Source organism: Desmodus rotundus, chromosome 4 (genome assembly GCF_022682495.2).
Source record: "Desmodus rotundus isolate HL8 chromosome 4, HLdesRot8A.1, whole genome shotgun sequence".
Lineage (NCBI taxonomy): Eukaryota > Metazoa > Chordata > Mammalia > Chiroptera > Phyllostomidae > Desmodus > Desmodus rotundus.
In genome coordinates, this window is record NC_071390.1 from 24,946,856 (window position 1) to 24,961,818 (window position 14,963).

The 14,963-nt window shown below is 55.3% G+C and overlaps 1 protein-coding gene across 2 annotated transcripts in view; it reads left to right on the forward strand.

The window, feature by feature from the left end:
- Positions 1-14,963, forward strand: part of SLIT1 (slit guidance ligand 1) — a 146,277-nt gene that overhangs the window by 107,860 nt on the left and 23,454 nt on the right. Inside the window, exons 14-25 of one of the 2 annotated variants that reach the window (XM_024563184.3) lie at positions 2,131-2,294; positions 2,997-3,020; positions 3,188-3,332; positions 3,967-4,041; positions 4,220-4,363; positions 6,823-6,966; positions 7,291-7,457; positions 8,344-8,476; positions 10,742-10,810; positions 12,187-12,258; positions 13,807-13,878; positions 14,650-14,721. In XM_024563184.3, coding sequence (XP_024418952.2) covers positions 2,131-2,294; positions 2,997-3,020; positions 3,188-3,332; positions 3,967-4,041; positions 4,220-4,363; positions 6,823-6,966; positions 7,291-7,457; positions 8,344-8,476; positions 10,742-10,810; positions 12,187-12,258; positions 13,807-13,878; positions 14,650-14,721 — 1,281 coding nt within the window. The remainder of the gene's footprint in view (positions 1-2,130; positions 2,295-2,996; positions 3,021-3,187; positions 3,333-3,966; positions 4,042-4,219; positions 4,364-6,822; positions 6,967-7,290; positions 7,458-8,343; positions 8,477-10,741; positions 10,811-12,186; positions 12,259-13,806; positions 13,879-14,649; positions 14,722-14,963) is intronic. The other variant, XM_045197491.2, reaches the window with a different exon arrangement.

The following is a 14,963-nucleotide window of genomic DNA, read 5'->3' on the forward strand; positions in this document are numbered from 1 at the left end:
TTCCTTCTTGATTTGATAATGCGGGTGTGGTTATGCTTTTATTAAGAGTCCTTGTGTTTTAGCTGGAGTGCTTCTGCACAGGGAAACTTCTTGTCATCTACTGTTTGGCTAAACTTAGGCACGTACATGTTCTTCATTCTACATCTTCAATTCTGGGCCCTGTGGTTTGACCTGATGTGCTGGCCTGTGGGTCCGGTGACGTGTGCTTAGTGGGCATTTATTATTAATGTTGTCGTAGCCTTTGCCATCATTGCCATCCCCACCACACTGTCCACCCACTGGGCAGTGCTTTCCCTCAGATACCATCTGCCCGGGGTGCCGGAACAGGTGCAGCTCCTGCTCCCTGGGGACCGCCCACGTCCTCAGGGTGTCGGCCATAAAGACAAACTCATTAAAGCCCACTCCTGCTAATTAATCCCCTTACAGCCAGAGAGAGGAAGACGGTGCCCCATGGGGAAATCTCGCCAAGTACGTGAAAGTGGAGGTCACAGGTGGACATGGGCAAGGTGGATTACTTTATGCAGCTGGCAGAGTGTTCGAGAGAAACACACCAAGGAGGTTTCAAGGCCGGGGACCCACACATAGGAAAGCTTGGGGTGGGCGATGGCAGCGACAGGCACATGAGGAGCTGTCTCCCTCTCAAGGTCGGAGGGGAGTGACTAAGTCAAACAGAGGTGCCCCTGAAGGCGGCCTCTCTCTGTGTCCATTTACCTGGCCGGCTCTCCGGGAGCACATCCGCCCTCAGGCACAGTGCCTGAGATCTTGGCTGCTGTCGCCAGGGCAAAATGTTAAAGCTTTGGGGCAGAATGTTAAAGCAAGAGGGCTTCCCGGAGGTGAGATATATTACATATACCACATGTCATACACATCATAGAAAATATAATCACAGATAGTAGTAATAATGATGACGATAATCGCCACTGTTTATGGAGCCCTTGCTAAATGCCAGACCACTGCTCCCTATGCATTATCTTACTTAATACTCCCAATGGCCTATGGGACTAGGTGCTATCACCCTGAGTTTACTCACCAGGAAGCTTAGGTGGGGGCAGGTTACGTGACTTACCTAAGGTCACACAAGGATGTTATGTGACATCCCAACAAAAGCAGGGACTTGGTCCCAGGCATGTCCTCAGCACCACTAAGAAAGCAGTTACCTTCCCCCTCAATTATGAGAATAGACCTCGTTATTTAAGGCTGTAAAACAGACTCGAACTTTCACAAACAATGATCGCCTATTCCCAACTGGAGCACAGTTTGAAACAGTTTGTGCAGGGTAGGGCCTCTGCTTGGAGAGCTCTGCAGCCCCACGGGGGGCAGGCGGATGCCAATAAGCGGCCTGAATTGATAGCAATGATGGAGGAAACGTGGCCCCTGCCCCGTCTCCCTGCACGTCCACATTAGACGCACTGGCTCTCAGAGCCAGCAGCCGGGACAGGTGCTGGAATCCTCTGCCCTGACCATCTCGGTTTGGAAAGCAGGGCACACCCAGGGCTGCAGTGGCCCAGATACGGGGGTCCAGCTGGCTGCCGGGGTGACTTGGGTGTGACTGCTCTGAGCCTGCTAGGCGGCCAGCACAGACAGCAAAGGCAGCTCGCAGCGACCCAGGCTCCCTCAGTCAGCATCACCTCTCAGCTGCTCCCTCCCACATTTACCCTGCCCAGTGATCAGGTGGCCCAGCAAGAGAAGAGGGGTGCCCCCCCCGACATCTGTTCAGTGATGCCTTCTGATCCTTTCTGTGTCGGGGGTGGCCTGTAAAATGGCCGAAAAGAAGCAGCCTGGGTTCCAGTGCCTGTTCTGTCACCTTACCTGTGGACACCCCCGGAGACTCACCTGGCCAGTCTCCATGTCCTTTCTGCTTCCATTCACATTTCTGAAATGCCCCGGGGCAGAGAGAGGGGGAACAGGGAGGCTCGAAGGGGGAGTGTGGCGGGGACAGCTGGAAGCTGCAGAGCCTGCAGAGAGCCCTCCTCACTGGGTGCTGTGGCGACTTCCCCAAAGACGGTGGGCTCACCCGGGTGGTGCTGCGGTGGTGTAGTCTCCCCAGGGCCAACCCCAGGCTCCAAGCGGGGAGCCTCATCCAGGTGGAGGCCAGCGCAGATACAGCCCTGATCCGCTCCTTTTGGATAGGCACCTGGCCCAGAACCCCTTCATCTGTGACTGTAACCTCAAGTGGCTGGCCGACTTCCTGCGCACCAACCCCATTGAGACGAGCGGAGCCCGCTGCGCCAGCCCCGGGCGCCTCGCCAACAAGCGCATTGGGCAGATCAAGAGCAAGAAGTTCCGGTGCTCAGGTAGCTGCCTGCCCACGGGTCTGTCTTCAGCTTGCTCGGGGACCATGATGTTCCCTGAATGGCTCCAGCAAGGATGTCTCAGGGTGCTGGCCCTGAATTGCGGACTTAGATCTGAGTGTGGTCCAGGCCCGCCCTTCCTCTACTGAGGACTGGGGAAGGGAAGGGCTTGCTGAGGGTCCCTTACAGGGAGGACCCAGACAAGGACCCAGGTCCTCCACGCCCAGGCCAGTTCTCTTTCACGCTGCTGCTTTCAGCCCTTTCAACACACTTTGGGGGGGGGGGCCTGGGACCCCCCCTCAGTGAGATAGTTGCCTCCCTCAGGCTCTGAGGCAGCAGAAGCAGCCTCTGGCTGGGGATGGTGTAGGCCAGCTTCCGAGCCCGGATCCTGGGGGGAGGCCCGATGCCTTCCTGTGCCGCCTGCATCTTGCGTGGCGCACGTGAGAGTCCTCGTGGCTGTGACAGTCCCCGAGAGGTCTGATTGCGGGTTGTGCTGTCTCCAGCCTTGGCCAGGGCCAGGAACATCTGTGTTCCCTAGAAGGCCTTCTTCACACAGGGGCTGGGCGCACGGGCCCTGGGGCTCTGATCTGGTAACCCAGCCTTGTTCCTGGGGTGCCCTCCGCCGGGCAGTGGGGCTGTGGGCGGGGCTCTTCCTGCAAGCCCTGGATGATCCGCATCATGCCGTGTGTCTGCTTCTCTTTGCAGCCAAAGAACAGTACTTCATTCCAGGTAGGAGGGGAGGTGGGGAACCAAGGGCAGGCTGGGAGAGGCGGTGGCAGTGGGCGGTCAGGGGGCTGGGGCAGCAGGCTGAGGGGCCTGGGAGGGCCTGGGCTGGGCAAGCCTGCTTGGAGCCTGCCCCGGGCCCCTCAGCCCCGGCCTCTGCTGTTGCCCTGCAGGCACAGAGGGTCACCAGCTGAACAGCGAATGCAGCAGCGACGTGGCCTGTCCCCACAAGTGCCGCTGCGAGGCCGGTGTGGTGGAGTGCTCCAGCCTGAAGCTCACCAAGATCCCTGAGCGCATCCCCCAGTCCACGGGGGACCTGTGAGGCCCCCAGCCCCTCCACACCCTTCCCTTGCCCCCTGCTCCTGCCACCCTCCCTGGGCCTGCTCCTGGTTTTCCTCTGGTCGGGCTCTGTCTGGGGACCTCTGGAGACACCAACATGGCAGCTGCGGGCTCTGCAGGAAGCTGCCCACTGTGGCCGCTTGGTTTCTGACTCACAGCCCTGCTGACTCTTGAAGCAGTATCTGGCATCCAGGGCAGGTCACCAGCCTGAAACGGGGGTGCCTTTCCTCAATCATGCTTTTGCTATTTTGGGGGGACATGATTTCATTTGCTCGGGTTGGGGCTTATGCTATCTTTTAACTATTTCTTTTCTCTAAAAATATAAATTGGTGCACATATGTATGATGGGTATGGTCCCCCCGCACACGTCATTTGTGTGTGTAAATTTCCATCGCATTTTTAATGTTAAAAACATGCCCATTCATAGTTGTCCCTCCTCCCGCTCCAGCACTCAGCCAAGACTTCCTTCCTTTGCAATCGGGTCAATCTGCCGTGCCAGACAAATTCTTCTGGGGGTCCCCTCTGGGTTTGAAACCCAAATATTCTCAGTTTGGAAGATACTTCAGTGTCTGTCATTTATGGATGTGTGAGTTCCCTTCATTGCCTCTTACAGACGATTAAACAACAATGAGATTTCCATCCTGGAGGCCACTGGCATGTTTAAAAAACTCACCCATCTGAAGAAAATGTGAGTTGCCCATTGGCTGGAAGGTTGCGGTCAGGACACTGGCCCAGGATGGAGAAGGGAGATTCCACGTGTGGGGGAGTTCCCACCAGCAGGGAGGGCAGGGCTCCCAGGCACAGGGGTGGCGGGCAGGAATGGGGAGTCCTGAGCTTCATCATCTTCCCGCCACCTCTTCTTCCAGCAATCTGAGCAACAACAAGGTGTCAGAAATAGAAGACGGGGCTTTCGAGGGCGCTGCCTCTGTGAGCGAGCTGCACCTGACCGCCAACCAGCTGGAGTCCATCCGGAGTGCCATGTTCCGAGGTCTGGACGGCTTGAGGACCCTGTGAGTGTGTGAGCCGGGGAGCAGGGCAGGTGGCGGGACTTCGGCAAACAAAAGCCAGAGTGTGGGTGCCCGCATAAAGAGAAAGGAAGAGAGGGTGGCAGGGAGATCCCACCTCCATGACCTCAGCTTTAGGAGGAAGGGACAGTTGGGGACCCTGACTGCAGTGGGCCAAGTAATCCGATGTTGGTAACTGGGGGGGAGGCCTGCTCTCTGGCTCTGTGGCGTGTGGGGTCAGTGCCTGGAGAAGGGGTGGAGGGAGGCAGGCCCTTCTGGAGGCCCCCCATTGCCCGGGGGCCAGGCTGCGAGAGCGCAGCACCTGTGTTCAGTTTGGGAGCGGCTGGCGCCCCTGCAGGCAGGAGAGGCTGGGTAGCCCCATGGTGGGGACATTGCAGAGGTGACACAAGTGGGTGTGGAAGGGGGAGCAGCAATGGCCCACCATTTCTGGGGTTCTGGGATCCCATGACCCAGAGCCCCGCCGGAGCTAAGTAGACATCAGGACCCAGGAGGGTCCCGGGGTCACTGCCCCTCCTCAAACAGTGCACTGAGCCACTCTGGCCAGGCGGCACCGGCCCCTCAGGTGGCCAGGCTGACCTTTACTGCATCCCACAGACAGTGCTGTCCAGTTGGACTTCCCAGAGTGGCGGGAATGTCCCACATCTGCGCTGTCCAACGTGAGAGCTAAGAAGTGGCTCTGGAGCATTTGACACCTGGCTGGTGCTACTGAGGCACGACATTTTGAATGCCATTGCATTTTAATTAATTTAAATCTAAGAAGCTACAAGTGGCTGGTAGCAGCTGTGTGGGCAGCAGCACTCCAGGGGCCCCGCCAGGCTGTAGGGCCCTGGATTTGTCTGCCAAGCGCACATCTGGGCATGGTGTGAGGTACACGAAGGGGCAGGGACTCTGTGGGGTTTTGTCCATTTTACAAAAAGGGGATTTTATTGATTGCTGTGTTTTGCGGCTTGCTTTTTCGCTTGTGAACATAGTGTGGCCACTTTGCCATGCTGTTCACCTGGGGCTGCCTCATCCTTGTTTATACTTGCCTTGTCTTTCTGGAATGAGGGTGCCGTGGGCTATTCAAGCAGCCTCTTGGGTTCTTTCTGAGGAAGACTGGGATGGGGACGGAGGAGCGGGGAGGGCAGGGGATGGGACAGAGCCAGCGAGAGTGGCGGTGTAGGCACGGGAAAAGAAACGCCGTAACCCCTGCACTAGGCAGAGACAAGGTGTGTGCGCATCCATGTACACGCATGCGTATGTTCAGAGTTTAAAAATGGGTCCTATAATCCATTTTATTTTGCACCCTGCTTTTTCCTGAAACACAATGTGAGCACCTTTACAAATCACTAAAATTTATTTTACAACATCATTTGAATGACTATATATATTATTGGAAACTTAGGCTGTCTCTTCTTTTTAAATTATAAGCAATGTTGTAATTAATGTATTTATCATGCAATTCTGTGCCATCCAGGATCAGTCCATGTGAGGGATTCCTAAAAGCAGACTTGCTGGTGGGGTTGGGGGGTGGGGGCGGTGTATAAACACCCTCTTAGGGACTTGGTGTGTCTCACCGATGCCCTTCCAGGGGGTCCCCAGTCAAGCTCCAGCCAACCGGGTGTGAGAGTGCCCCTCGCCCACACCCATGCTGACCCTGGGCAGCATTACTATTAATTGCTATCGCTGCCACTATCAAAATCATCACTATTACTGTCACTGTGTTTTTGATTATTTTGTAGCTTGGCTATAATATTGCTCAAATGTCTTTGATTACTAGTAAGTTTGAACATTTTTTAGGACTGTTCGTAAGCCGTTTTAACTTCTTTCGTGAATTGCCTATTCCATGTCTGGTTCGATTCTGTTTTTGGCTGGGGCGGGGACTGGGCCAGGTTTCTGAGCTGAAGGGAGCCTCGAGGCTGTACACACGGGGAAGAAGGGCATTCTAGGAGGAAGGGGGCGGGGGCGTGGCAATGCCGGCCTGGGAAGCAGGTCTGCAGGACAGAGGCGTCCAGGGTGTGTTGCCCTCCAGGGTAGGCAGCTGCTGGGCTGGGGCTGGGTGGGACAGACGCCAGAAGGTCACAGGAAAGAGTTTAAACACGGTTCTGGGGGCAGTTTGGAGGCCACTGTGGCTTTAGGCTGAAGAGGGACAGGACCAGGGCTGGGTTTTAGGAAAAGCTCTCTGGCGTTGACTTGGAGCCTGGCTGCGGGTTGGGGGTGGGGTTGGGCACTGGGCGTCCAGGGAGTGAAGGAGGTGGCCTGTGTGGGGCCCTGCCCGTGGGAGGCCGAGGAGGGCGTCTCAGAGGCAGGGAGGCTCTGGGGGTGGGCGCAGCGGAAGCATTCCAGTGCTGTGAACGGCTCGAGCTCCCAAGGAGAGTCTGTGAGCTGGATACCGGTGGCCAGAGTGCCTCTCAGGTGATGGCCACAGGGCACAGCGTGGACTTGTCCCCTCCTCCACCCCCCAGGATGCTGAGGAACAATCGTATCAGCTGCATCCACAACGACAGCTTCACGGGCCTGCGCAACGTCCGCCTGCTCTCGCTGTACGACAACCAGATCACCACCATCTCCCCAGGAGCCTTCGACACCCTGCAGGCCCTCTCCACGCTGTAAGTGCAGCAACCCCTGCCCACCGCATCCCAAGAGCTTCCGGTTGGCTCCTTTAAGGGACAAACTCAGGGTGTGTTTGGGTCCCTTGGTTTGCAGAAACACGGGTCCCACCACATTGGAACGCTGCCTGCTGGCAATGGGTGGTTGGTTGTCGGGGCAGTGTTGGGGGCAGTGTGGGGGGCAGTGTCAGGGGCTGTGTAGGGGGCTGTGTGTGGGGCAGTGTTGGGGGCTATGTGCACAGCACAGGGCAGGCGGAGAGGGCTTGGATGGAACAGCCGAGACTGGCAGGGTGTCTTCGCGGTCACACATAGCTCCTCTTCCAGAAACCTTCTGGCCAATCCTTTCAACTGCAACTGCCAGCTGGCCTGGCTGGGCGACTGGCTGCGGAAGAGGAAGATCGTGACAGGGAACCCGCGGTGCCAGAACCCAGACTTCTTGCGGCAGATCCCCCTGCAGGACGTGGCCTTCCCTGACTTCCGGTGTGAGGAAGGTGACGCGTGTGCCCCTGGGTGGCAGGAGGGAGGGCGGGCTGGACGGACCAGGTCAGGGGGCTGGGGGTTCGTGGCTGGCACCCTGCGCATGCCCTTTAGAGGAGGCGTGGGCACAGGGGAGGGGCAGGGACGCTGGCTCTTAGTCCCGCACCTACCCCTGCCTGGTGGTGCTCTTGTGTCATTACAAGAGCAATAATGTGCTTACAGTATGGATTAAAAAAGAAAACATTAGTAATGATTGTCATTCAGAGAAAATCGCAGTTCACTTTTTAGTGGATTGTCTTTCTGTAAGTACATTTAACCCAGAGACCTGGACCCTGGCTGGCCCTCGGTGCTGCAGACTTAGGGGTTCATGCTGTCCCACACATGCAATGGGGCCAGACCCCACATGGCTTCTAACCAGCCTCCTGATCTGAGCAAGTCACTGAACCTCTCCAGATCTCAGTAAAATAGAAACGCATTCATTCAGCTGCTCTTCTGTGGGGGCCGCTGTGTGCCAGGCCCTGCTCTAGACACCAGGCTCCTTCAGCGAACAGAGAAGAGGCACTTCTCTGTCCTCATCCCGGGGGCGAGAGTGGCACCCTCACTGCACTGTTAAGGAGAATGTGTTCGTGCAGTATGTGGCATGTAGTAGGAGCTCAAGCACAGGTGAGGCTGCCATCCTCCTTCCCTGCTGCGCTCAGGGCCATCCTGGGTCTCAGGCGGAAGAGATCAACCCAAGACCTATTTTAACCTCAAAACAGGTCTGAGGGGTTTGTCCCTGGTGGGGGAGGGGTGCAGCCAAGAAGATACTTCCTGGAGCCTGAGGGGGAGTCAAAGAGGGGCTTCCGGCTACAGGAGTCCCTGAGAAGGCCTGTCCCCTCACTGACGCCGCTTCGTCCCCAGGCCAGGAGGAGGGGGGCTGCCTGCCGCGCCCCCAGTGCCCCCAGGAATGTGCCTGCCTGGACACGGTGGTCCGATGCAGCAACAAACACCTGCAGGCCCTGCCCAAGGGCCTCCCCAAGAACGTCACAGAGCTGTGAGTAGCCCAAGGCCTGGTGTCAGGAGAGGGGGACCCGTGCAGACATTAGCTCTCTAGCGGCTTAGAGTTGGGGCTTTGCAGGAGATGCAGATTCCAAGGCCGGCTCTGAGCTTTGCTTCGATCCCCCCTCTGCAGTCACCTGACGGTGAGAGTCACCCATGGCCAGTGCTTCGTCCCTTTAGATTAAGCTCGGCCTTTACGATAAGCAATAACATTGCTTTTTTTTTTTTGCTTCACATCACCTCATGAGCATTCTGCTCTGCAGTGGAAACTCTCACAGAAGTTGTTTTCACACCGCATAATGTGGCAGCACACGAATCTCCTACGAGCCACGTAACACACTGCCCTTTGTTGGGTGTTTGGGTTGTTTCCGAGTCTTCCACAGTAAGTAGTGCCCAGGTGGACGCCGCTTCATTGAAACTGCGAGTCAAGCAGCGGTGCCTGGTCAGGACTCTTGCCGCCTTTTGCCTGGCGGCCTTCCAGGACAGTTCCTTCCTTTGTCCCCCCACTAGCCCCGCGTGGCAATGGCCCTCCTGTCAACGCCGCTGCTGTGGTCCAAACGCTTTGTCGATGTGGACTGGGTTTCTAACTCATGTTGTAAACGGCAGGCATAGGGACAGACAGCTCTGCTTCTTCAACAGGCCCTTCCGAAGCAGAGGCTTTGGTCAGTCCCCAGCCCTACCTGTCCCCCGGGATTGGCCCCTCCAGCCTTGTAGCCGAGCTTTGCTTTTCCCGATGGCAGTGACGACATTTTCATTTTATTTCACTGCCAGCAAGGCTGGCTATTTCTTCACAAGCACACCAGCCGCTGAGGTCCTTGTCCGGTGACCCGCCCACCCGTCACTGTCCCCTTTTCTACCGCAGTGCTGGAGTCCCCGTTTTCCCTGGTGCCTCACAGCAACCTCGACTACAGTGGGACGGGTGCGATGGCCTGCCTTTTTGGCGGAGGATGCTGGGAAAACCACCTGACTTTTCTGTCTCAGTTTCCTCGGATGTATTGAAGGGCCTCTGAGATGGTCCAGCGAGATGGGCGGGAAGTCACTTTGTATGACAACAGAGTGATGGGTCAGGGCGAGGACAGCCCTGACCTTGCTGGGGTGTGGGGCGCCACCCTGAGGGTGGCAGCGGGTAAGGGTGCTGTGCAGGGAGCCCTGCTGGGGCTTCAGCTGCTGGCGCTTGGGCCACTGCTTAGCAAGAATGGCACGTGGGGGCGGGGAGGGGGCAGGTTCGAGGCTTCATGAATCCCAAGCTCTACCCTGTGGATGTGGGGAACCTGGGGAAGTTTGGGGAGAGTTTTTGATGGGCTTGGCTTTAAGGGCTATGACGTGGGTGAACGTGTAAAGAATGGGTCCCAGAAGGGTGACCGAGGTTGGGAGGACAGAAGGAGGCTGCGCAGGAGCCAGACATGCAGTGTGTACCCGGGTGGGGTGAGAACAGAACAGAAGCAAATGAGGAATAGTCAAGAATATTGTAGTAACTGTGTGTGGTGCCAGGTGGGTACTGGAATTGTCAGGGGGATCACTTTGTAAAGTAAATAATTGTCTAATCAGCATGCAAATATGAAACAAATATGAAATGATATTCAATGTTAGCTGCAATTGAAAAAATAACTTAAAAAAAAAAAGCAAATGATTAGAGACTGGTGGGTTGGATAAGCCAGTGGTCGTGGGACTGGCTGCAGGGGGAGCTGGAGAATCACCGTAGGGGTCCGGGAGCCAGTGGTTAGGGATGTGGAGCATGGTGCTGATGGAATCTGGGAAGCCCGACTGGGTGTGAAAACACTGAGTTTGGGGTGGGGCATGTTTGGGTGCAGGGCTCCCCTGAGACTGGCCTCACACAACTTGCCAGCAGGCAGAGGGGGGCCCAGTAGCTGGTGGGGGGTAGGGAAGCTGGCAGTTGGGCCTGAGAGCTGTTATGGTGCAGATCAGACCTATTTGGCCAGGAAGATTATAGAGTGAGAGGGAAGGGCAGGCCGGGGTTGAACCCTGGAAGTGCCCACAGACAGGGCAGGGGCTGGGAGGCTGAGACAGGAGTGGGAAGGGAGCCAAGGGCAGCTTCGTGTCTCAGTGGCTCTTTCCAAGGTTTAGGGGTGGCACCTACTCAGTCTAAGAAATTTTTCTCCTCCAATCAGCAGTTCTGGGCCTTTGGGTGGTCCACCGGTAGGAGAGGAAATGAGTGATGGGCCCCTGCTGCAGGGAAAGGTTCTCCCAGCATGGGACAGAGGTGGGGGCAGGGCACTAAGTGTTGTGTTTTCTCCTGCAGCTACTTGGACGGGAACCAGTTCACGCTGGTTCCAGGACAGCTGTCCACCTACAAGTACCTGCAGCTCGTGTGAGTACCCAGGCCGCCTGAGGACCCTGGGCCCGCCTCAGAGCACAGGAGGGCCATTGGCATCTGACTGCTGTGGCTCCAGCTTCCCTGGGATTCCCTGCAGCCCCCTCTTGTGGCTGATTCCTTTTGTTGTTGTTGTTGTTTGTTTTTGTCTGTTTAATTTTCACCCCTTCTGTGCAAAGAACTGCTTTGCCACCTAGTGGCCATGCTTAGAAGTTGCGTTGTTCCAGGCTCCCTGGGGTTAGATCCTGTCTGCTTCTGCCCATGGCATTTCCCCATGCCTCCCCCTGGGCTGATAATTATTGTTTTGTTTTTAAGATTTTATTTATGTATTTTTAGAGAGGGGAAAAGGGAGGGAGAAAGGGAGGAAGAGAAACATCAGTGTGTGAGAGATACATCGATTGGTTGCCTCTTGCACGCCCCCAACTGGAGACCTGGCCTGCAACCCAGGCATGCGCCCTGACTGGGAATTGAACTAGTGGCCTTTCAGTTCACAGGCCGGCACTCCACCCACTGAGCCACACCAGCTAGGGAAGGCTGATAATTATTGTTAATGCAGGTCAGCCTTGCTAAGGTAGGAGACAGGGCAGAAGTAGAGAGGGTGATGGAAAATTTCTCAGTCCAACCTTGGCCCCCAAACCAAAAACGAAATATGGCAGCTACAAATAAGTATCTGTAACTAAATTTTTCTTCAGACTAACATCTGCTTTTCTGTTATTTCCACCTCATAAAAAACACAAAATAAGCCTCAGAATCAGTTAGCTCCTCTTAGTCTTCCAGCCTAGTTAACACCCCACTTCCACGGTCTTTATCCGCTCATTGGCCAGATGCTCCCAGAACAGAAGTCCAGGGTGTGGCTTGGAGCGCGCTGCTCGAAGTGTGGTCAGCGGACCACCGGCAGCCCGAGAACTGTTTGTAATCGTCCGCAGTTACCTCAGGACCTTGAACCAGAACGTAAACCCACACACCGCTTTCTTCATTAAGGAAGCCTTGCTCTGAAGAAAGCGTTAGCTGCCGTGAGTTGTGTTCAGTGTCCTGGGTGTGACATCTTGCCACAAGCTCCCTGTCGTATGGGGCGTTCAGTTCAAGGATGGTTGCTTTGTGTAGCACTGGCCGACAGAATTTTGAGGCTCCAGTTTATAGTGTTTACTAATAATGTAGCAAATGTGTTTTGACTGTTCCAATGGCGGGGGAGTGGAGTGATTTGGTGGCTGGTGGCAGAGTGCCAAAGAGAGAGGCCATCTTTCTTTGGTCTATTGTGAGGCAGCTCCATGAGGGGCTCGGATACACTTGAGAAGGACAGGAAGGAAAGACGACTAATGAGGGGCCAGTTCTTGGGATCAAACTGTCTGTTGGGGGGCTTTTGTCTTTTCCAGGGACTTAAGTAACAACAAGATCAGTTCCTTAAGCAATTCGTCCTTCACCAACATGAGCCAGCTGACTACTCTGTGAGTCCTGGAGGCGGGGGGCGGGGGCCAGGGGAGGCAGTGGCGGGAGGGCTCGCGCTGTGGCTTTCCCCAAGCCCCATCACTCTCAGGGATCACATGCAGACTCCCTCATCTGCCAGGGACTGTGCCAGGGCCTGCCAGCCAAAAACACTTCTAAAAAATGTTTTTATGAACAGAAAAGTGCAAAAATCATGGTCGTGAAGTTTAACAAATAATCATAAAGCCAGCATGCATGTGTAAATACCTATGGCAAAAAGCACAGCTAGTACCCCATAAGCTGCTCTATCCCATCCTGGTTATTATTCCTCCCTTCTCCACTCAAGGCAGCCCAGACCCTGGCTTTTATGATGACCTTTGGTCTTTATAGTGTTGCCATCTACAAGTTCATTTCTACACAATGAAGTTTAATTTTGCCCATTTTTTAACTTTATACAAATTGCATTATACAGAATATATGCTTTCACTTACTATGATGTTTGTGAGACCCACTTGTGTCGTGTGAACCTGTGGTCTGCACATTTTCAGTGCTGTATAGTATTCCTTACAGGAATACGCCATACTTTCCTCATCCATTCCACTGTTGATGGATATTTGGGTTGTTTCCAGTTCGCACGATTGTGAACAGTGGCCCTCTGGACACTTTTGTGCCCATAATTTAATGATTTCTTTCATTATATTCCAAGGAAGCATTAACAAGAATCCCTTATATTTGCCTGGAGCTAAAAAGCACATCATTCACTTTCCTACCACCTCATTTTACAGATAATGTGCCCACAACCTTCTGAACTCTCCCTTATGTTCTACTGCAGTCAAACAGCAGAGGCAGGACGGGGTTCTGAACCTGCCAGGCCCCGGGAGCAGAATGTGGGCCCCAGGCACTGAGTGAGGTTCCATCCCCCTGCGCCCACCTGCCCCAGGGTCTGCTCACGAGTTGGCCTGCTCCCTCCTCCAAGTCTTCATGAGCCAGCGTATGCAGCTGCCATGGTCTAGGGCTGTGGTTCTCCACCAGGGGCGGCTCTGCCCTCCTGGGGACATTCGGCAATGTCGGAAACATTTTCAGTTGTCACAGGGGGAGGTGGGTGGGGAGAGCTACTGCAACCTCATGGGGAGAGGCCAGGGATGCTGCCAGACACCCTACAATACACAGGACAGCCCCAAACAAAGAATCGTCCACAGTGCGGAGGCCAAGCAATCCCCGTCTGAGTGACCCCGGCTGCTGCAAGGTGGACAGAGCCCTCTCCTGGGATAGACAGGAGCGGCCCCTTTCTCTTGTTATTATTTCTAAACTAGCTTTATTGAGGTACAATTAATATACAATAAACTGCACATGCTTAATGTGTACAACTTGGTACATTGTGACTTATGCTCATACCCATGGACCCACCACCACAGTCAAGAGGGTGACCACTTCGGTCACCCCTGCAAGCTTCCTTGTGGCCCTGGATGACCCTCCCACTCCTCGCTGGCCTGCAGCCCCAGGCAAACAGCAATTCTCTTCCTTCCTTCCCTCCTTCCTTCCTTCCTTCCCTCCTTCCTTCCTTCCTGCAGGATCCTCAGCTACAACTCCCTCCAGTGCATCCCTCCGCTGGCCTTCCAGGGGCTGTGCTCCCTGCGTCTGCTGTAAGTCTCCCACTCTTCCTTCCTCCAGGGAAACCTGCTCCACTGAGGCAGGTTTGGGAAACCTCCCCCTGCCACCAGCTCATTGGGCAGAAACGGCTCCACATCTGGGGCCCCTGCAGGGCCAACTGTGTCCAAAGGTGGGAGGCCGGTCCACTCTCATTTCAGTGCTAACAGAGTCCAAGGGATGAATGGGGAAGCAGCTGAGAAATGAGGGTCGCTCTCTGCCCCAAGTTGTGTGTGCGGTGTGTGTGCGTGGAGGCCATCCAAGATCAGGAATCCCCAATGTGCATGTGAGTCTCCTGTTCAGATGGAGTATGTTGCAAGATTCTTGAACTTTTCCTAAGAATTCCCACTGTGAGGTTGTTGTCCTGTGACCAAAGCCCCCTGTCACGCCTGTTGTGATGGCCCGTGGTGTATCCATGAACTCGAATCCTCTGACAGCCCCATCTGGGGCAAGGTGACAGGGTTCACTGCCGGCTTATGGCTTGTGTATTAACTTCCTTACCAAGAAAAGCCTACCCTCAGGCTCCTGGCTGCATGCTTCTGATTGTTACATAAACAGAAATGGCACTTGGGTTATTGCGGATGGAAGAAAACGAGTCCCAGGAGGGCTGCGGGGCAGGGTGGTCTACCGGGGCTCCCTCTGCCCGGCTCATGGCCAGCAGGGCAGTGTGCCTGAGGCGGGGCGTCTCCCTCATTGCCCACGCCCCTCTCTGCAGGGGGCCGCACCCACCCTCCCTGCCTTTCACCAACAGCCTCTTCTCTCCTCAGGTCCCTGCACGGCAACGACATCTCCACCCTCCCAGAGGGCATCTTCGCAGACGTGACCTCCCTGTCTCACCTGTAAGTAACTCCGGCCCCATTCTCGGGGCCTCTTTGGATTTAAACAGAACCTGGATTCCAACAAAGACCTTACCTCCCGAGACCTTATCAGAACTTGTTGCTTTTACCCTGGCACGATTCAAAACTTAGTTTGTGACCTTCAGTGCTCCCCATCGCAGCCTCTTTCACATCGGGGGTCTCATCAGCCACAACAACGGGAGAACAGTTCTTCACAAGCAATAGTAGAGGTAGTAATGACCATT